Here is a 21,110-nt window from a genome sequence, read left to right as displayed (position 1 = left end):
AAAAATCAAAGACTTTATTGAATAAATGTTACACAACGTTCTTTGACATTTAACTCTGAGCATACTTATAATGAAACAAGTTTTGTCATTCAAGTCTACAAAACAAAATAGGCTTGTGAAGATTTGAAATACAGACAACAGGTAGCATGAAGCAAAGCTTAAATATTAAGCAACTAAAGCAATGAAAGTGAAATAGCAATACGGTAAGTGTAGACCTTAAAAAACACCAAGTTTTTTGTTATAAACATTCACTTTATAACAAAACATCTTTGAGAATGGGTCATGAGAGAAAACAGATACTTAAAGTCTGATTTCTCCCAGTTCTTTGCCATTATATTATTGTTTTTTTCCATCCCTCTGCACAGATAAATTTTATATAAAGCTTAATTTTTAAAATCCTGATCATCCGGTCTGTGTTGTTAATTCCACCATGGCTTGGGAGTTACCTGGTTCTTGAAGTGAGGCTAAAAGATGCTGCTGGTGTTGTAGAGCTGGAGGAACAGGGCCGGCCGAGCCGAAGCCCTGGGCAGAGTGGGGCACCCCTGGAGGATATCTCATTTTAGTACTCCCTGCTGCTACAGTTCCTGAGCTTATTTTTCCAATGTGATAAAAATGATTTCATGCTATGGACTTGCCCAAAAGATAAATTTGCAATGTAGTCAAAACTTTAAATTCTTTGCTGTGTAATTAGGATTTGCATTAAGCTGACTGGACATAAGACTCCTGCCTTTCTTGAGTGGTAAAACGAATTATACTCAGATACACAACATGCTCTAAAACTCCGGCCCACAACCTTTTGTGAGCTCTGAGCATGGGGCTTTAATTAGGTAATTCCAAAGTTACACAGCAATAGGATGGAAAGTTTGAACACTTGAGCCACACGCTCAGTGATCTGTTGTTTCAAATGAATTCTGTGAGCTTTATTTTTGGCATTTTTCTTTTTTTGTAATAAGTAATCAATATGGATTATCTTTCTGGTTTAAAAAATAAATCAGTATTGCCACTAAAAAACCTGTTTTTTTTATTAAAAGTACAGCACCATCAAATATAAAAAAGCCTTAAAAATGTACTAACAAGTCCATCTGATTTTCTCATGTTTTCTCCATTCATTCCAAAAGAAAACATTCCATAATATATTTACCAAATGTAAAAAAAAAATTATGGTCTCTAGGAATTTGTTTCATGCACAAAACGTGTGACACTACCCCTGTGGATCTATTCCTGCTACTCACCCTAGTGGCCCACATCCTTCCAGAAACCTTCGAGAATCCCTTTGGAAGAAGGGCTGTCTGGGAAGCAGTCCACATCAAAACTCAGACGTTGTCACGCTTTCTGAACAAGCTCAGTTGGTAAGGAGAGAAACAATAATACAAGTTTGCCAGCTCAGTAGTTCTTGGAGTATTAATTTTTACTCCAAGATCATTGGCCTATCCACTTTGAGTCAAAAGAGAAAAGATGAGAATGTAATAATGCAAATGTGCACAAAATGTTAAATACTAGTGGCAAATAAATATATCTTAATATGCTCTAACAAGCAAACATATATTCAAAATACAGCCCTGCTTTGTCCAAGAGAAGATCCACATTGTGTTGGTGGGGTGGGTTCGAGGGGCTGGGGCACTTGGCCATCCTTGCTGCAGGATGGTAACTCCTGCCTGTGTGTCCTGGCACCGTGAAGGAAACATTGGCCTTAGCACATGACTATTGCTGTTTCACAGGCAAGCATTTCAGAAATACCTTTGCTCAAATCTGAACTGAAAAACCTTGGAGAAAGCACACAATTTAAGTATGAAAAATACTTAAACATTTCCACATCATTCCATGCCTTTTAGGCCTTTCCAAATCGTACTAACAGGAACTTCACATTCTTCATACATAAAATTCAAGTGAGTTCTCGTATGTGTATTTCACATAACTTTTCTCCTCATCTCATGCATTACTTATTGCAATAGTTTGTTATAAATAGTCCCTAATACCTTTTCTCAGCATAACAGCAGTCTGCCAGTGCCCCTTCAGAGACTGTCGGTTTAAGTAACTGCCTTAATGTTTACTTCTTAGTGCAGCTTTAAAAATCTCCAATTTCATTCAGTCCTGATGCTGTGATGTTCTCTGTCATTGTGGTACAGGTCCATGAAACCAGCAGCCTGCTAATGTCTTTGTGCTGAAATATAGTAGAGAAAAGGAAGAAAATGCAGTTAAGCACAAGTAATTACGGAGGGGGGAAGGAAGCCCTTCTTGTTTAAAGTAAAACCAACATAACTGTGGGACCAAACTGGATTTTTTTTTACATCAGTTGACCAACATTTTAGAGGGGAAAATACCAACTGCTGCCACTCTAAACCAACAGCATTGCTGTTATTCCCGAACTGTATTGGGTCAGATTACAACATGAGCAAAACCACCATCGCTTTCACCAAGTCTGTCTGTATTTGAGTGCTTTTTTCTTGGAAAGTTGGATATACAGAAAGGGGGAAAGGCAGAGAGGAAGATCTTCCACCTGATGAATCCACTCCCCAAGTGGCAGCAATAGTCAAATCTGTGCTAATTCAAAGCCAGGAACCCTGAAGCCTCTTTGGGGTCTCCCACACCTGCAGTGCAGGGTCCCAAGGCTTTGGGCCATCCTTGACTGGTTTTTCAGGTCACAAGCTGGAAACTGGCTGGGAACTGACACCCATATGGGATCCTGGTGCATACAAGGTGAGGATTTTAGCTACTAGACTACCGTCCCAGGCCCTGTACTTGAGTGCTTTTTACAAAGACTTACATACACATATGTGCCTAGTATCAGAAGATGTTTACCTTTGGTCTTTATGCTGCCATCACTGGTACTGAACTTTGCTGTGGGGCCCTGGGAAGAACACAGGACAGCCTAAAGAAATATCAGCCATGGACCATACTCTCTACCCAGAAGGGACCGCAAGGGTGCAGGGGTAGACAGCCGCTGTACAAGCAAGAATAGAGCACTTCATCTTGCTACCAGAAGACGGCTTGTAAACATGGGGCAAGCAGATGCCCAGGTACCCTTCACCCCTGCAAACCAAACATGACTCTAAACTACCACACCCAGCAGCCCAACAGTTACAACCTGCCACTCACACGATGCGGTAGGAAGACTCCCAAGAAACTTAACAATACCTGTTTATGCCTATGCCTTTCCAACCAAGCGAGCCCATATACCTGACTTGAAATCCTGAAAGGGATGATCCATAGGAAGAAAGATGAACTTCCAAATTTGCTTAAGACCTAATAATAAGTGGTGTTTCTGTGGGAATAACAAGCACAGCACGCAAAAAGGTACAAAAAAAAAAAAACCCCACATCTGTCCCAATATTTAACTTCCAAACATTTCAAAATGTCTCTGTGATTTGACAGATTTTAACTTTGTTAACATGCCAGTGTTGTCACATTGTACTCAGTGGATCTAGGCCTAACACAGTAAACACCACTGGGCATTCCATCATTTCTTTTCAAGCAATGAAAAATTATCTTAGCCATAAATGTTGCACACATAAAGGGTATCCTTCTGAAACAGCTCAACACTGAGAATATTTTACTTTCTAAAACTTACATTCTGAACTAATACAAATGTGCTAGATTGACTCTGGAATGCCAATTCCAGTGATTCTATTTAGGACTTCAACCTAAAAGAAAATATTTTCAGATTCAGTTGAATAGAGCAGGGGGCATGGTAAACCAGCACATTAACCCGCCACCCTGTGGCACCCGCATCCCATGGCGCAGCTCCCTGCGTGTATCCTGGGAGAGCAGCAGAAGGCTGCTCAGGTCCTTGGGTCTCTGCAGCCACAGTGGAGACCGAGAGGAGGCTCCTGAGCAGATCTGCTCCAGTTGTTGCAGCCACTTAGGGAATGAACCAATGGGGTGGAAGACCTCTCTGTGAAAACTGCCTTTCAATGAAAATTAAAACAAAAAGTAAAGATCAAGACAGCCAACAACTATTCCTATACAGAATAACCTTGAACTGAACCTCCATCCCCGATCCTTTATCACACTGAGATGGTGAGCTCATATGCAGCTCACCTTGCACTACACCTTAGCTGCCAAACAGCTCGTGTTAGGCTTTCCAAAGCAGTACAGCACAACTCCTTAAACCTTTCTCACCACATGTCGGCATTATCCAGGAAGTCATCAATGACTGTGCTTGAAGAAGTAGCTTATAATACATTTCCATACTACATTTTACAACACTCTAACATGTCTTAAGTAAATCACAACTGTGTTGGTTAATTCACTCAGGATATACAGATGTTTACCATACATTTATAATACAATAAGTGAAAAAAGACTGAGTTTGTGAAAAGATAAATCCAGCATTCAACATTCCCAGAGACCCAGCTGCTGGGAGAACGCTGCCTCCTGATACCCAATAGAGATCTAAATAATTTCAAAATAAGACTCAGCTAAATTTTCTAGATAGTCTGCTTGACCTCAAAGGAAGCTGAGGTTTAACACCACAGGAAAAGACCTGGCAGCCTGGTAACCACACCAGCCCTGGCCACAAGAGGGCACTCTCCAGCCCAGCTCAAATCCCCACCAAAATGCCACCATTCAGGCAAACTCACAAAGGACAAAACTTGTAAACAAAGAGTAGGGTAACCCACAATAGTCTTGTCTTGGGACTATGTAATAACTTAGGAGTTATTACTGACTGTAATAACTTAGGAGTTCAATGAGCCCGTTTTGCAGAATAACTAGAAACTATCCAGTGACCAGCCTTGCATAGTGCCTAAAACTTCGAGGAGAAATAGCATCATTTGGCGCAGCATTACTACACCACGTGGGGCACTGTACCCATGATGGAGACCCTGGCAAATCCTGACCGCTCCATTTCTGATCTAGACACTGGCGAACAGTAGCTAACAACTGAAATATATTTGAGTCCCTTCCACCCACAAAAGATGCAGAGAGACTTCCTGACTCCAGCCGTGTCCAGACTTGGCTGCTGCCAACATTTGGGGAGCAAATGGAAGATCTGTGCCTAAAAGTGAAAATAAATTTTTTTTGAGAAACAGAATAACCTTTTTTCCTAGGCTTTCAAAACTGCTTTCAAATTCTAAGCACAATTCATGCAAAGGATTGCTATTTTAAGACTTACTTCCTTAGTTGAACTGTGAAGAAAAAATTCATTTATCACATTAGCACAGTAATCTTAGGACTATCAACCACATTGACGATTCTTCTTAATAATTAAACACTCTGTTTTAACATACCTTATTAAATCAGAAGCATGTAGAAAAAAATTTTTTAAAGCCTTTTCTAACAATGAAAACTTTTGTATATATCTGATCTACAATTACTTCTGATTTTTAACTGAGAAAAAATATTTCTTTCATTGAAGGTCAGTGAGGTTATTTTGGAAACACTGTTAACCATGATGTAATCAGACAGAAAGAGGAATCTGAGCATACGTAACAATTTGTCTTTTGAATAAAGAACCTACTTTTTGATTCTACAACAGGAGATAGATGCTGAACACCCTCATCATTCCTTGTAAACTCCTCAACTGCACCCATGGGAGACATTAATAGACCAGTCTCCCATCACAGCAGCTGGCTACTTCTGTGCTCGTGTTCAGACAGGGCTTCCTTCGAGTGTTCAGGCTCACAGAGGTTGCTGGGGCATCTTACAAGATCTCTGTTGAGTCGTGGCTCTGACACAGCACATGGACAGGAACCCCCAGACAAGGGGTCAGGTGCACTGGAAACGGGAAACCAGCCACTATGACGCAAATTGTCCGCAAGCAGACCAAGAGCACAGAAGAGAGAAGACAACCTAGTTTAGTTCAAACCCAAGACTTAACGGAAAACTGAATTAGGGCCCAGAGCAATGAATGGCTCAGGAGCCAAATGTTTGCCTTGAACACATGGGGATTCCACGTGGGCGCTGGTTTGCATCCCTGCTGCAGGGAGTTCCCATCCAGCTCCCTGCTTGTGGCCTCCAAAGCAATAGAGGATGACACAAACCCCTGGGCACCTGCACCAACATGGAGACCCAGAAGCAGCTCCTAGCTTCAGATCCCCTGGGCTGCAGCCATTGCACAGCCACTGGAAGTGAACCAGTGGATAGAAAAGCTTTGTCTCTCACTCCACAAATCTGATCTGCCTTTCCAATGAAACACACAAATTCTCAAAACCTTTAAGTTATATACAATGTAACTTCTTTGTGCATAATGCAAGTTTCTCTGATACAATGTAGCAGTGATACACATTAATTAGCAGGAAATGCATAAATAGTATCTACTTACACAATAAGCATCCCGGATTTTCTAGCCTTAGGACTTTTTTCCAAAGCAGGTGTTTTTCTACTCTTAGGACAAGAAATTAGAAAGGCACATAGTTCTTCCAAGCATACCAGGTTTTATCACTAGGGTGTGCCATTCCCGGCCTGCCTCCCTATTGAAATCTGAAGGCGAAAAAAACAGATTTGCAATAACCACAAAAATGAACCACGGGTGCCCCTGTGATAGCCTAGTGGCTAAATCCTCTCCTTGCATGTGCCGGGATCCCGTATGGACACTGGTGGTTATTCTGGCTGCTCCACTTCACATCCAGCTCCCTGCTTGTGGCCTGGGAAAACAGCCGAGGACGGCCCAAAGCCTTGGGACCCTACACGTGCGTGGGAGACCCACAGGAGACTCCTGGCTTCAGCTTGGCTCAGTTCCGGCCATTGTGGCCATTTGGGGAATGATCCAGTGTATGGAAGATCTGTCTCTCCTTCTCTCTGTAAATCTGCCTTTCCAATAAAATGATAAATCTTAAAAACAAATACATAAAGATACCTTTGGGAAAAAAAAGAAAATAATATAGTCATGACACACAGAGATCAAGGCCATAGAATGTAAGGCATTTCCCTTCCAAGAAGGGGAAACAACGTCCAACAACTGTGCAGTTTTAACATTTCACTTTCTCACCAATTTGACAAACCAATAAATATTAAAACAGGACACCACCACAGGCTCAGGGAATCACACGTAGCCTCACTTGAGGTCTTCTAACACCTTCCTCTGGCGCTCCTAAGCCGTGACTTCCAACAGATGAGCCCTGCCAGCTCAGCTCCCTGTCACAGCCCTTGGGAACATGTTGCAGTGTTCAGGCTGTCCTTGTAGCACTTAACAAGCACCAAGCAAAATTATTCTTCCTCATCTGTTCACAAACAGCCATTTCTGTGTCCTGAGCTTGGCATAGTAGGTAGTAGAAACGGGAAAGCACATCCAGGAAATTTGTCACAGAAGTGAACAGCAGAGCAAAGGGAGAGGTCTGCCTTTACCCCGAGCTCCAGCCCAGCCAGCCAGCTTCCCAAACAAGGCCTGCGGAAGCCACTGTGGGTGTGCTCATGGCCACTGCTGCTGTCACCATGCAAGCTTCAGGACATTACACTGCTGTGATATCTTCATCTGTCCTGACTGCAGGCTCGCAGTGACATTTCACCAACACACGTGAATGGTAGCGACAGCATGTTGGCATACATCTTGTGTCAGGAAGTCTGCTGACCGTCGGTGTCCTAAGGCGGCGCTGCTCTGCCCATTTCACAGATGATGATTATCAAACAGCCCACGATAACTTACCTTTTAAGTGGCAGCAATCTAGGAACTATGGTTGAGGAGGTTGTACTTCCAACTATATGCCTAAACAAGGAAGGGGATGATGCTTTGCTCAATAAAAGCCTGCTGGGGAACACTACCGGTGCAAACTGAATGCAGGAACGCTGGCCTCGTTTCTGTACATTTCCTGTACCACCAATACCAGACGCAACTGGCACAGACCATTCCTCTGGGCTTTAACTTCCTGAATGCGAACTTACAACAGTTATAGAAATATAAAACAACAAAAAACCTGACCTTTCTTAGCGTCAAGCTTTCTAAAGTACTTTTGTAAAACTTATGTTCCGTAAAAGGCTCCTTAACTTAGATAAGCACCAAACCCATCTAAGTTATTTAATTGAAAAATAAGAAATGGATTCAATATTTTGCTCCGTCACAGCTAACTTTTTAAAAGACTTATTTATTTGCATTGGAAAGTCACATTTGCAGAGAGGAGGACAAACAGAAAGATCTCCCATCTACTGGTTCACTCCCCAAGGGGCTGCAACAGCCAGAGCTGAGCTGATCAGGAGCCAGAAGCCTCTTGCACATCTCCCAGGTGAGTGCAGGGTGCCAAGGCCTTGGGCTGTCCTCAACTGCTTTCCCAGGTCACAAGCAGGGAGCTGGATGGGCAGCAGGGCCACCGGGATTAGAACCAGCAACCATATGGGATCTCGGTACCTGCAAGGTGGATTTTGGCTCTTAGGCTCCTGTGCCAGCCTCATTGCTAACTTTTCAATCAAATGGTTCCTTCACTTTAAATTCTGTATTTAATTGGTCCCAGAATACAGGAATTCATAAGAATAAAACTGAAAAATCAATTTTTTCCCCAAGTCTATTAAAGGCATTTTGAAATTTGACTCAAAAAATGAATAGGGAGCATGGCAGGGTAGGTTAAGGACACTGCAGCGCCTGTCCCATGTAGTCCTTGGCGCACCCCTTCTGACCCAACTCCCTGCTAATTGCTTGGGAAACATTGCAAGATGTTCCAAATTCTTGGGCACCTGAACCACATGAGATACCCAGGGGAAGCTCTAGGCTGCTAGCTTCATTCAGACAAGCCCAGCTCTGACTACTGCAGTTATTTGAGTAATGCACCAGCAAATGGAACATGTGTCTCCTCTCTTCTATCTGCCTTTCAAAAAAATGAATTACAAAAAACAAATGAACAAGCAAACTTGGCACTTCCCATCAAAGTGTTGTATACAAAACAATATTAGAATGTTACTGGGGAGGCCCAGCACAGTAGCCTAGTAGCTAATGTCCTCACCTTACATCCACCAGGATCCCATATGGGTACCATTACATGAACTGGCTGCTCCACTTCCCATCCAGCTCCCAGCTTGTGGCCTGGGAAAGCAGTTGAGGACGGCCCAAGGCCTTGGGACCCTGCACCTGCTTGGGAGACCAAGAGGAAGTTCCTGGCTTTGGATTGGCTCAACTCTGGCCAGCTATCGCAGCAACTGGGGAGTGAATCAACACATGCAAGATCATTGCTTTTGTTAATCTGACTTTCCAATAAAAATAAAATCTTTAAAAAATGAATGTTACTATGATACACACATTATATGAAGACATTGGTTTAGAGGAGCTAGTGCCATGAGATAGCAAGCTTAGCCTCCACCTGTCACATCAGACTTCCGTAAGAACAGGGGTTTCAATCCCAGATCCTCCACTTCTTATCCAGCTCCTAATAGCCTGGAAAAGCAGTGGAGGATGGCTTAGTTCCTGGGGGCCCTGAACCCATGTGAGAGATTGGAAAGGAATTCTTGGCTCCAGTTGCAGAAGTGTGGCTAACAGGAAGTAAATCAGCAAATAAGTCATTTTTATCTCTCCTTTCTCTATACGTTTGCCAAATAATTAATAATTTTCTAAAAAGACATTTTTTATTAGTCGTTTTAACATGAAAGTGACTGGTGCAATGGCTTATCTATCACCTCTAAGTGCCACAATCCCATATGGGCCCTGGCTGCTCCACCTCCCATCCAGCTCCCTGCCTGTGCCCTGGAAGAGCAGTCAAGGACCACCCTGCACCCGCGTGGGAGACTAAGAAGAATCTCCTTGCTCCTGGCTTCAGATTGGCTCAGCTCTGGCCATTGGAGAGCGAACCAGTAGATGGAAGATCTTTGTCTCTCCTCTTTGTAAAATCTGACTTTCCAAGAAAAAAAAAATAAGACTCAAAAATATAGTTTATATATGGGCTGGAATGGTAACTTAGTAAGCTAGTCCTGCATCTGCAGCACCATTTGAGTGTTGATTCACATCCAAGCTGTTCTACTTCAGACCCATCTCCCTGCTTATGGCCTAGGAACACTGCAGAGGACGCCCAAGGTGGGGACTAGCCCAGCTCCAACCTTGTGGCCTAGGAACACTGCAGAGGATGGCCCAAGGATGGGAGTAGCCCAGCTCCGACCTTTGGAGCCATTTGGGGATAGAACCAGCAGGTGGACAATCTCTGTAATCTGACTTTCAAATAAAATAAATCATGAAAAATGCAAACAGATAATAGTGTAAAAATGGCAATAGATAACAGTACGTAAGCAACTTGAGCCTTACAAATTAATCCTATCACCACAATCATTTAAATAGTTATTTCTATACTTCGAAAATCCAAAAAATTGATTGTTACAAGAACAGAATACTACTAACTAAAACCTACATTAAAATTCTTAGAAGAAAGTCACACCAGTTCACAAATCTTTTCCAAAGGGCAATTACAGTACTTAAAAATGGGGGTCTTATGAGCATGCTCAGTACTGAAGGCTGATTAGAAAGGAAACAAAGGCAAGCCTTGTTCCAATTACCATTCTAAGGAAGAAACTGTGCCTTAATTCCCAACTCCCTCCAAAAGGGCTCTATCCCAACTCCAACCCAGTTACACATAGTGGTAATGACTATACAGCGAAAATGCTTAATGAAACAAGACTGCACTTACGTCTATTTAGATTGGTAAATTACTATCCCAACAATTACTGGATTACTATGAAACGCCTAATGCCATAAGGGAAGGAGAAAATATTTGAGTCTTGTTTGAACCTATGTTAATTTTCTTAAATGAATAAATATTAGGCAGAGTTGTTTCTTGGGACTGTACTCTCAACTACACATGATAGACACTGAAGTAAGCTGGGAAACGATTCTGACTTCTAAACTCCCTATTCTTTATTTAAAAATAGCATAATAAGGCATACTAATTGATAATCCTTTCAGTTTTAAAATTTCTACATCTATGAAGTGTAGGCAACCTGTAACCACAGGAGTCTTCCACCTACTGGGTCAAAGCCCAGAACAGTAACGACGCACACTCCCTCTCTCCTGACAGCTGGCATGTTATCAGCCTTCTGCCTACTTCCCAATTCCCACAGATTTGCCATTTCCGTTATACCTTTCAATAGCAATAAGTACAGTAAAACAAATTTCCCCCAACTTACAATTTGTCTTCATCCTTTCCGGAAAATTCCCTGTTCAAGGTCAGCACCAAGCACAGATCCTTCCAGTAAAACATGATCAACATTTGTTCACCTCTTCCCTAAGTACTAATAAAAGTAAACCAACTTAAGGGAAAACAAATTTTAGATTCAATTGTAGATTTCCTAAGGTATTTACTAGGTTTTTTCAATTTCCAACTCAAGTTACTCTGTTTACAGAAAAGTGAAGGCATTGTGGCACAGCAAGTTAAACTGCAGCCTATGATACTGGCTTCCCATGTGAGCAGTGGGCTGCTCCAGCTGGTGCCCTGGGGCTTCAAGGAGACCCAGATGGAGTTTCAGGCTCCTGGCTTCAGCTTGGCCCAATCCCAGCCATTTGGGAAGTAAAATAGCAAGTGAAAGACCTCTGCCTCTGTTTTGACATAAACCTTTTGAAAAACTGGCTATGTTCCTCAATGGAGCCAGTTTTTAGAAAGGCAAAACTGAAATAGATGTGCAACTCAAGAATCGCAGCCCCACTAACGTTCACTTCCTTGCTTAGTCTCGGTGCCACGCCGTCTACAATCCTTCACAAATTCCCGCCCCTTGCACATAGTACTCACTTAGCGTTACCGTCCTGTGAATGCGCTTCAGGCTAGCACAGCCTAGTACTTCAAAGACATCTTACAGTTTTAGATTCCTGTGCATAAATTAGTCATGTCCCTTTCAAATCAAGAGCCAGGTTTCTCGACTGTCAATTCTAGAAAACAGATGCCTTTCTAAAGCTTCAAATGTCTAAAACGAAAAACATGCTTAACATTCACAACTGCTGCAGCACCACTCGGTTTCTCCCTTGATCATCTTTTTAGTCACTTAAACAATTGAATATTTGGCCTAAGCCCAATTCCTTCCCAGTATGGGAAAAAATACCCACTTGATGTATCTCCATACATTTCAAAGTAAAACTCTGGTAGCTACTCAACTATAGAGTTTACTGAACAAATTTATCTATTTCCTTAAGAAACTTCTACTTGAATACAACTTTAATAAACAGCTACAGAGATTCTTTAGATCCTAGCAAGAAGGCCGAGAAGCAAGATGTTTAAAACTTCTCTTGGGAAAATATCTAATGAAACATGCCAAGCTTTGAGTTTATAAGCGACCACAAACTTGTGATTCTACCTCAGTCCTTTGCACAAAGGTATGTTCTATAAAACTGCATATATTACGTGTGCACTCAATAGTCAGGATTTCATGTCTTTTAAAACCAAGTATGCTTTATGCTTCAAGAGCACACTTGCCAAAGCAATTGTAGAGCAACATCTACTGTCAAAACCATCTACAGTTACACTTCTGACCTTCATATAAATGTAGATTTTGAATGATCAAAAATACCTAAGCAAGCTTATTATTCTACTCAAAATTCATGTAGATTCTAACTTATAACCTCTCCATTAAAACTTCATTTAACCTGTTTTAAATTTTTCTTAATACTAAGTTTAATGATATTTGTTTCTGTTTGCAGGAAAGAATATGTGCTATTCCAAATGAAACAGTTGGATTTTTTTTAATTGTGTGTTTATTATCATCAAAAAGCATTGATTGAGTTTCGGGGAGCAAAATCGTGCTCGTAGAGAAACTGGTCACTATCAAGTCCATAGCTTTAGGGAAGATGATAGACTATCAATTTCCAACTTCCATTAATCTATTTCATTATTAACTCCTTTGTAACCACAATTATTTCAAATTGGATTTAAAAATTCACAAAAAAGGCAATTTACTTAAATATTTAAATTTTCAGTGTCAAAGTATTATCAAAGGTTAGACACAACGTTTGAAAATCTTAAAGAAAAAATACTCGTAATAAATTTGCCTCCACACAGGATCATATACATTTTTTACTAACAAGACAATACTAAATATAGAGTCAGTTATCAAAACTTCAGGACGGATTATACAGAAAAAACAGCAGGCTGAATAATTAGCCACAAAAACACAGTGAAGTAATGAGCTAGAACTTCCCAAATGCAAAAAAAAAAAAAAAAAACATGAATATTGAGATGAAAAGTATATAAAGTAAAATCCGCATATTTATGAGAAATTAGCAGGAGCAGGATATCAAATCCAGAAACATAGCAGACCTCCGTGCTACAAAACCTCATTTTAAGAATACACCAATTCATCTCTGAATGTATCTGATATTCCCCAATAGGGTAAATGGCAATAAATGTAACTGAGTTTTCATTTGCTCAACACTATTACAAAGAATAATTTCTTCCATCTTGAAATTTTTCAAAGCTTTTTGAGAAACACACACAAATAATTTGGATTTAGTTAATTTTATTTACAGCTTTGTTTCTTTTTTGTTTACATTTCAGAGCATTACACAATTACATTTTTTCATTTTCTGACCTGCAAACAGATACCTTAAACGGAAATAGTTTCTTTAAAAAATTATCAAATTAGGTACATCCAAAATGCAACAATTACACATGACAATTCACAGAGTGTAATTCACTAGGACGGATCCTACGAATTCAGGAACAGCCAGTCAGCAGAAACCTGACCAGATGTAGTAACCAACCATTTATATATCCAGAAATCAAACCTATCTAAACTCCCAAACTAAAAGCTTGAAAGTTTTTGTGAAATTCCCAATAGTGATAAGTAAAAACTATCCATTACAGTCTCGACGCAAACAGTGGGCTGAGTCCCCAGTCCGTAAATGAATAGCAAGCATCTCGGTCTGAAAACCTAGGTATCAAACTTTTACACCGTTCTGTGCATAAAAAGGCTGTTCATTAACTTACAAACAAGTAGTCATTAAATACCCACACTGTCCTCCCAGTTCAGCAGCCCTGACTAAACTCCCAAGTATGCACCCCATGTCACACAGTGACAGGATATAGTTCATAGATTTGTGTGTGTACATATCTATACACATGTGTGTCTAGACGTGCACACACACATTGAAAATTAGGTATAAATGGCAATTAACAGTCCCTGCAAAAATTCTATTTCATTTGAGGCTATGGCTCCTATGCCTTGGGATGGTTTTAGATTTCAAAACTGAAAAATACTACCAAGATCTCACGACAAAATTATGATCTCATTTTCAATTTAAGCTTCTCAGTCTAAAAATGGCTATTAGGTGAGTGTTTAAAAAAAAAATCCAGCCAACTGTGTCTAATTTCTCCAATTTGGCCGAGCTAGCTCACAGAAATTATTCCAAACTAGACCAGAAAACCTGTGGCGCCTTCCAGTGGTTCTTGCCTACCTTACTGTCCATGCTCACGTTTCAAACTGTGTCAGCAGAGCCCGCACTTCGGGGGTCAGCTGCTTGGCAGCCGTGGCCGCCTCTGTGATAGCCTTACGGTACAGGCCCTTTCTCTTCTTATTAAACCGTGACTGGAAGTTCTCTAAGAAGGGAGAGAGTTGTGCAAGAGCAAGGAAGGACGTTGTCGGAGACCCAAACCAGGAAATCCGGGCCTCCTGCCGGACTAACAGGCCATTATCTTTCCGGCTCACAGTTATAGTGAGAATACGGGCTGGCCACCAAGGAAAGCCATATATCTTGGCCCAAACAATGTCCCCTACACATATGGTCCTGCCATCTGGTGTGACGCATTTAGAGACGTTTTTGGAAAAGATTTTCATTTTCAAGGAATTACTGAGCTTTTTCTCTTCCTTTGAAGAGGAGGTGGTGGAGGAGGTGGAAGGTGTGTGCACACTGCCTGGAGGAAAATCAAAACTTTCAGAAGAGCTACACTCAGAGTTGGAAGACTTCAGATCATCTGTGCTATCAATGCTACACACGGAAGCACTGGAAGAGTCGGATTTCGTTTGATTTAGGGTCATGTAAACAGAGAGATTGCTTTTGCTGCCCTTTTTGCCCAGTGGCTGTGGCTCCTCCTGCTCACCAGGTACATGAACCTCCTCCCTGCTGGCCTCTTGGGGGCCGGCCGAGGGCCTGGCATTTTCGGAAGGGGCCTCACCTGCTGAGCGGGTAGAGGTGCAGCGGGACTGGGGCTTGCCACTCCGCATTTTCTCCAGTCCCGTCTTCAGAGAGGAGTCATTTTCTTCATTCCTGTACCGCTGCGGTTTCAAGCGAACCCGGGGAGGAAGGGAACCTGAGCTGGGGCTCTGATAGCGCCGTGTGAAGTGGACTTTTGAATGAGCATTTTTGGAAGTGGAGGTTTCACTTTGCTTCTTCTGCGCCTTTTCTTTGGCCATTTTCAACACTTCCCGGGCCTTCGCGTGGTCCATGTTCTTGCTCTGCAGCACTTTCTTAGCATTTAACTGACCTTTTGACGTATTCGCCTGAGCAGACACCTTGACTACTCTGCCTCTGCTGTGTGCAAGACTGGAAACCTTAACCACAGCGTTCCGTTTCTGGCTTTCATTTTGGTTTTTCCCATCCACCTTATGGTCAGTTTTCAGTTTTTTGTTCACAGTAGTTACACTTTCATGTCTCCGCTTTTTGTCCTCGTATTTAGAAGAGTCACTTGCACTACTACCTTTTCTAATCTCCTTTTTTTCAGCAACAACACTGTTTTTACACTTATCACAGAGGACTTGCCTGGGGCGTAGTTTAATAGCATTCATGATCGAAGTGGGTTCTTCCCTGTACATTTTTCGCTTGGGCCGCTTAATTTTCCGAGGAGGTGGCTGAGGTATTGATTGGTTATATGTGTCCCTGATGAACAAAGGGGGAGGGTAAGGGGCTCCTTCGTGGAAGAGAGGCGGTGGTTTGGAAGTCCACAGGCTGCCAGCCAAGCTCAGCTCCGCAGCTGGGACGGGCAGGGGGCCCGCAGGAACAGCACCGTTCACCTCGCACTTGATTTCTGTCCCTTCCTGGAATGTGTTACTGTGGAGCTGCATGGCTTCCGGTCTATCCTTATATTCCCTTTTGGGAAATACTGTCACAGGGATCCCGTGAGGCCCAAACCTTTGAAGGAAATAAAACAGAGGTCATCAAGTTAGTAATGTAATTGTTTAAAATTAAACACCACTTACTGTATATGACCTTCTCCCCGCCCCTCCAAGAAAAAAAAAACTAGTTCATATTAAATAAAACTGCAATATTAAAGTCTTGTGGCTAATCTCTGCAAATTCGCACACTTCCACTTATTTTGTTCTCTCATTTGAGGTTAAAACACAAATACTCCAAATGCTTACTCTAAGCAATACCAGAATAACTAATTTTACCTGAAACAAACCAACCATTCTAGCTCTGAAAAGATGCTTGGTCAGCTTACCAGCTAATGTCACGCGACACAGCATTCACTGAAGGATACTTAACATTACTTAACATTTTCAGAAAATGTGAAGCATAAGATAACCAAGGGCCCTCCTCTAACTGCTTTCCAAATTTCCAACTCAAATTCGCCTATTCCTTGGACTCCATCAGTACTTTAATTCAGAGTAGAATTCCATGTTCCCTGTAGTGATAGATGGCCATAGAGTCCATGAAAAGTTGCTCCTTTCCTCTGGCATCCTAACTCAGGACCCTCAGTTTTCCCACGGAGAAACTAAAAATGCCACAACTGAATAACCTCAGATTGCCACCAAGCAGAAACACTATAAAGCTTTCAAAATCATATTCCTTGTTAAGAAATACTGTCAAAAAAATAAAAGTATTCTCTGGGGACTGGAGCTGCAGCACAGTGGGTTGAGCCACTGCTTGCAATGCCAGCATTCCGTTAAGTACCAGTTAGAAGTCCCAACTGTTCCACCTCATACCCAACCCTGTTAATGTGCCTGGGAAAGCATCACACATAAGGGAGGCCTAAAAGCAATTTCAGGCTCCTGATTTCAGTTGCCAATGTCCCACCCACTGAAGCCATTTGAGGTAGATCTGTGTCTGCCTTCTCTGGCTTTCAAACTAATAAACAAATCTTGAGGTCAGCTTTGTGGTACAGCAGGTAGAACCGCTGCCTGTGATGCCGACATCCAATATGGACATCAATCCAATCTACTTCTGATCGCCCCGCTTGCTAAGCTGCCTGAGAAAGCAGCAGTAGACAGGCCAAGAGCTTGGCTGCCTGCACACGGGAGACCCAGGAGAATCAACCTCTCTTACTCCCTTCTCTCACTGTAATAGCACCGTTCAAATGAATATATTGAAATTTTTCCCATTATGATCCAAATGCTTCAAACAGCTGATAGAAAGTGGACCTAAAACGTATTTTTGGTGCAAAAGTTTTGAAATCCATAGTTTATCCTAATAGGTTATGGCCCAAAAGTTACATCCTATACATAACCTTATGATATTTGTTGATTTTTCTTTCTAATCTACTTCATTCATTCTAATAAAGACCACTGAAGTTGATTACAAAACTCCCTTACGGATCTACAGTTTGGTGATTTTGGTGATGATCTGTCTGTCTTTAAAGGCAGAGTTAGAAAAGAGGGATGGGTTCTCTCCCCCACGACTAACTGCTGGAGATGGGCCTGTCTGAACCCCGGAGCTTCCTCCAGTTCCCCCACATAGCTGCAGGGGCTCAAGAATCTGGACCATCTTGTGCGGCTTCCCCAGGCACATTAGCAGGGAGCTGCATAGGAAGTGGAGCAGCTGGCATGTGGAATGCTGCCACAAGACAGGAGCTTTACCCCACGATGGCACACAACCAGCACACCTATACAATACACAGAGAAGAGTAAGATTCCAATGAAATAGGGGGTCAATCAACCTCACTAGGTTTATAAATAGCTAAGGGTTTGGGCCGGCACCATGGCTCCTCTTCTAGGTGCTGGCACCCCCTCTCAACCTCGGGCTCCCAGAAAGGTTCAGAATACCTGTGTTAGGACGGAAGGAGCTTTCACATTACTTACTTACAGACACAGCTCAACAGGGAGAGGAGGAGAAAGGATTCTACATACATACACTGTATGCCTGATTCTAAGGCCTTAATACTTGGATTTCTAGTCTGTTAATGTGGCTTTCCCAATTCAACAAATTACAGCTAATGTTTCTGAACAATAAAGGAAGACAGCAGTTGAGTACGGCTTAGTTCAAGCAGGAATGGGTTTCGTCCTCATGCAGACTCTGCAGAGTTGCTCTTTATTTTACCATCACATGCTAACAGTTTGCTTCCTAAATACATAGCATTATAATCATTCAAACTTTTCTTGTATACATCTTTTCAAGATGAAAAGCTCAAAGTGTTTCTGTGTTTTACTATCATACAGTTGTATGACTGATCTGAAGTCAGGTCACTACTTCTATCAGCACATTTTTCTAATTCATAAACCACACAAGGTTTCCAGGGCCTAAGAAAATATTCCTCTAGAAATACTAGAAATAACAAACTTGGGGTTGGTGCCAAGGCTGGGATTTTTGGTCCTGGCATCCCATATAGGCGCTGCCTCAAGAGCTGGCTGCTGTACTTCCCCTCCTGCTCCTTGCGTGAACCTGGGAGCAGAGGAGACACGGGAGACTGCTGGCTCCTGCCTTTGCATTGGCTCAGCTGGGGCCGCTGCCACCATCTGGGGAGTGAACCAGCAGATGGAAGGTCTTTCTGTCTCTCCTAACTCTGCCTTTCAAAAAAAAAATCTTAAAAACAGAAATCATGTGGGCCCGGCGTGATGGCGCAGTGGTTAAGGTCCTCGCCTTGCATGCCTGGGATCCCATATGGGCACCGGTTCTAATCCCGGCAGCCCCACTTCCCATCCAGCTCCCTGCCTGTCATCTTGTGTGTCAAATACTATGCATCTTTAAAAAAAACAATAAAGTGGAAACATGTATTAATTCCTCTCACATTACGTGTTTTAAGTGCAGCATTAACAAACATATCTTAGTATTATCTGTTGCTTCCTATGTTTACACAAATTTAATAATGCAGAACTGATTCGATTTACTTCCAAACTTAAACTGATGATGGAATTCTTTTTTAAGCTCCATACAGGGTCCAGCACAGTAGCCTAATAGTTGGAGTCCTTGCCTTGCATCTGACAGGATCCCACATGGGCATCAGTTAGTATCCCACCTGCTCCACTGCCTCTCCAACTCCCTGCTTGTGGCCTGGGAAAGCAGTCAAGGACAGTCCAAACCCTGGGACCCTGTACCCGTGTGGGAGAACCAGAAGAAGCTCCTGGCTCCTGCCTGCAACTCAGCTCAGCTTAGCTCAGCTCTGGCCATCGTGGCCACTTGGGGAGTGAACCGGCACATGGAATATTTTTCTGTCTCTTCTTTCTGGAAATCTGGTTTTCCAATAAAAAAAAATAAAACTTTTTTTAAAAGTTATGTGCATCCCCATCCTCAGCAGCAATATTCACAAATGCCAACCGGTGCCAACAACCCAGGCATTTGCCAACAAATGAAAGAATAAACAAAATGCTGGATGCATACAGAGCAAACACAAAATGCATAAGAGAAAACCACACCTCATTTTCCAAATGCTGAGAGCATTATGGCAGTATGCATTCAACTACATGAAGAGATAGTCACAGCGGAGCTGGTGCTTCACATTCCAAGTATTTGGGGGCATGCAGACAATCACAGTCCAAAGTATTCAACAGAAAGTTCCAGGAATAATATCTGAGAGTTTTAAGCAATCATCATTATGGTACTCTATTAGCTACAAACCTGTTACTTACAAACTTCAATATAGGTACAGAAATACAGAGAGAAAGATGGACATAGGGTTTTCCAAGCGCACAGGAAAGGGCAAGCACCTGGCCTGGCAGGCATGTTCCCAGTTGGAATAGCAGCATCCCACATTCGTCAAATAAGAAAATAAATGATTGTGACACAGCGTGTTAGTCCTTGGCCTGCAATTCTGATGTCCCATGCATAGCGCCAATTTGAGCCCCAGCTGATACACTTCTGGTCCAGTTCACTAACACGCCTGGGAAGGCAGTGGAAGGTACCCCTGATGCTTGGGGTCCCAGGAACTGATGTGGGAGAACCAGAAAAGCTCTCAGCTGCTGCCTTCAGCATGTGCAGAGCAAGCCAGCCAATGCAGGGGCTCCAACTCTGCGCCTTTAAAATCAAAGTAAACCTTTAAAGAAAATCTCAAGCTCATGAAAAATGCATATTTTGAGGCAACTATATGAATCTCAAAAAAATGTACTAATTACTTCTCTGAGAGAGAAAGAACACAAACAAAACACATTTTTTGGTGGGTGCGCTCTGCAAATGTCCTCAATTGCCAGGCTGGGCCAGGCCGAGGTGCAAAGGCAGGACAAAATTCGGGTTTCCTACCCAGTTCCTTGAGCAACAGCATGGCTTCCCTGGGGCTGCAGGAGCAGAAAGCTGGGGTCAGGGGCGGGAGCCAGGAAACCAACAGGGGCACTCCACTGGTGCCTCATCCCAGAGGCCAAGTACCCATTCACAACTGTCACTGGGGTCCTGGACTATCTCCTCCATGAATGAAAGGGAGCTACTGTACTCCAACTCACAAAAACGGGAGAAAACTAGTGGTTGCCAGAAACTGAGGGAAGCTGCCCTGGGGCTGGCTGTGCAAGGAGTATTGTACCTAATTCTACTAGATGAGTAAATTCTGGAGATGCATTGAACTGAACACCAGTGAACTATATACTTAATGGGTAAGATGGCATACTTGTGTCATATTTTTTGTTTTTAGTTTTTTTGAAAAGCAGAGTAGCGTTAGGAGATTGACTAAATTCCATCCACTGGTTCACTCCCTAAGTTACTACAACAGCTGGAATTGGGCCAGTCTGAATGAACCAGGAGCTCCAGCCAGTCTCCTTCACTGGGTCAGTGAGTAAAGCTCCTGTCTAAATCACCAGCACCCATCTGATACCAGTTTAAGTCCCAGCTGCTCGGCTCCCTTCTGATGCGTGCGGGAAGGCAAAAAACAGCTCAAATGCTTGGGGTCCCTGGACTCACATGGGTTGCCCAGACTAAGGTCCTAACCGGTCCAGTTGTGGCTGTTGTAGCCATTTGGAGAGCAAACAGGCAGGTGGAAGATCTGTCTCTCCCTCACTCTGCAACTCTGCCTTTCAAATTACTACACAAATCTTTTAAAACAAGTAAGTATTTAAGGGGCTGGTGCAATGAATGGCTCAACTAGCTAATCCACCACTTCCAAGCACCAGTATCCCATATGGGTGCTAATTTGTGTCTTGCTGTTCCACTTCCC

The 21,110-nt window shown here is 42.5% G+C and overlaps 1 protein-coding gene across 6 annotated transcripts in view; it reads right to left on the bottom strand.

Annotated features, from left to right (window-relative positions):
• Window positions 1–21,110, bottom strand: part of PWWP2A (PWWP domain containing 2A) — a 38,542-nt gene continuing 17,432 nt past the window's right edge. For 2 of the 6 annotated variants that reach the window (XM_040986207.1, XM_040986383.1), the window contains one exon: window positions 13,432–15,952. In XM_040986207.1, coding sequence (XP_040842141.1) covers window positions 14,296–15,952 — 1,657 coding nt within the window. In that variant the 3' untranslated portion in view covers window positions 13,432–14,295. Of the gene's footprint in view, window positions 2,162–6,084; window positions 6,421–10,195; window positions 11,134–13,431; window positions 15,953–21,110 lie in introns of those variants that run through there. The other 4 variants (XR_005884559.1, XM_040986584.1, XM_040986293.1 and 1 more) reach the window with 4 other exon arrangements.

Source organism: Ochotona curzoniae, unplaced genomic scaffold, assembly GCF_017591425.1.
Source record: "Ochotona curzoniae isolate NIBS_2020 unplaced genomic scaffold, NIBS_Ocur_1.0 contig_1, whole genome shotgun sequence".
In the NCBI taxonomy this organism is placed as follows: domain Eukaryota; kingdom Metazoa; phylum Chordata; class Mammalia; order Lagomorpha; family Ochotonidae; genus Ochotona; species Ochotona curzoniae.
Note: the sequence above shows the minus strand (reverse complement) of the source record. Positions and strands in the feature narration are given on the sequence as shown.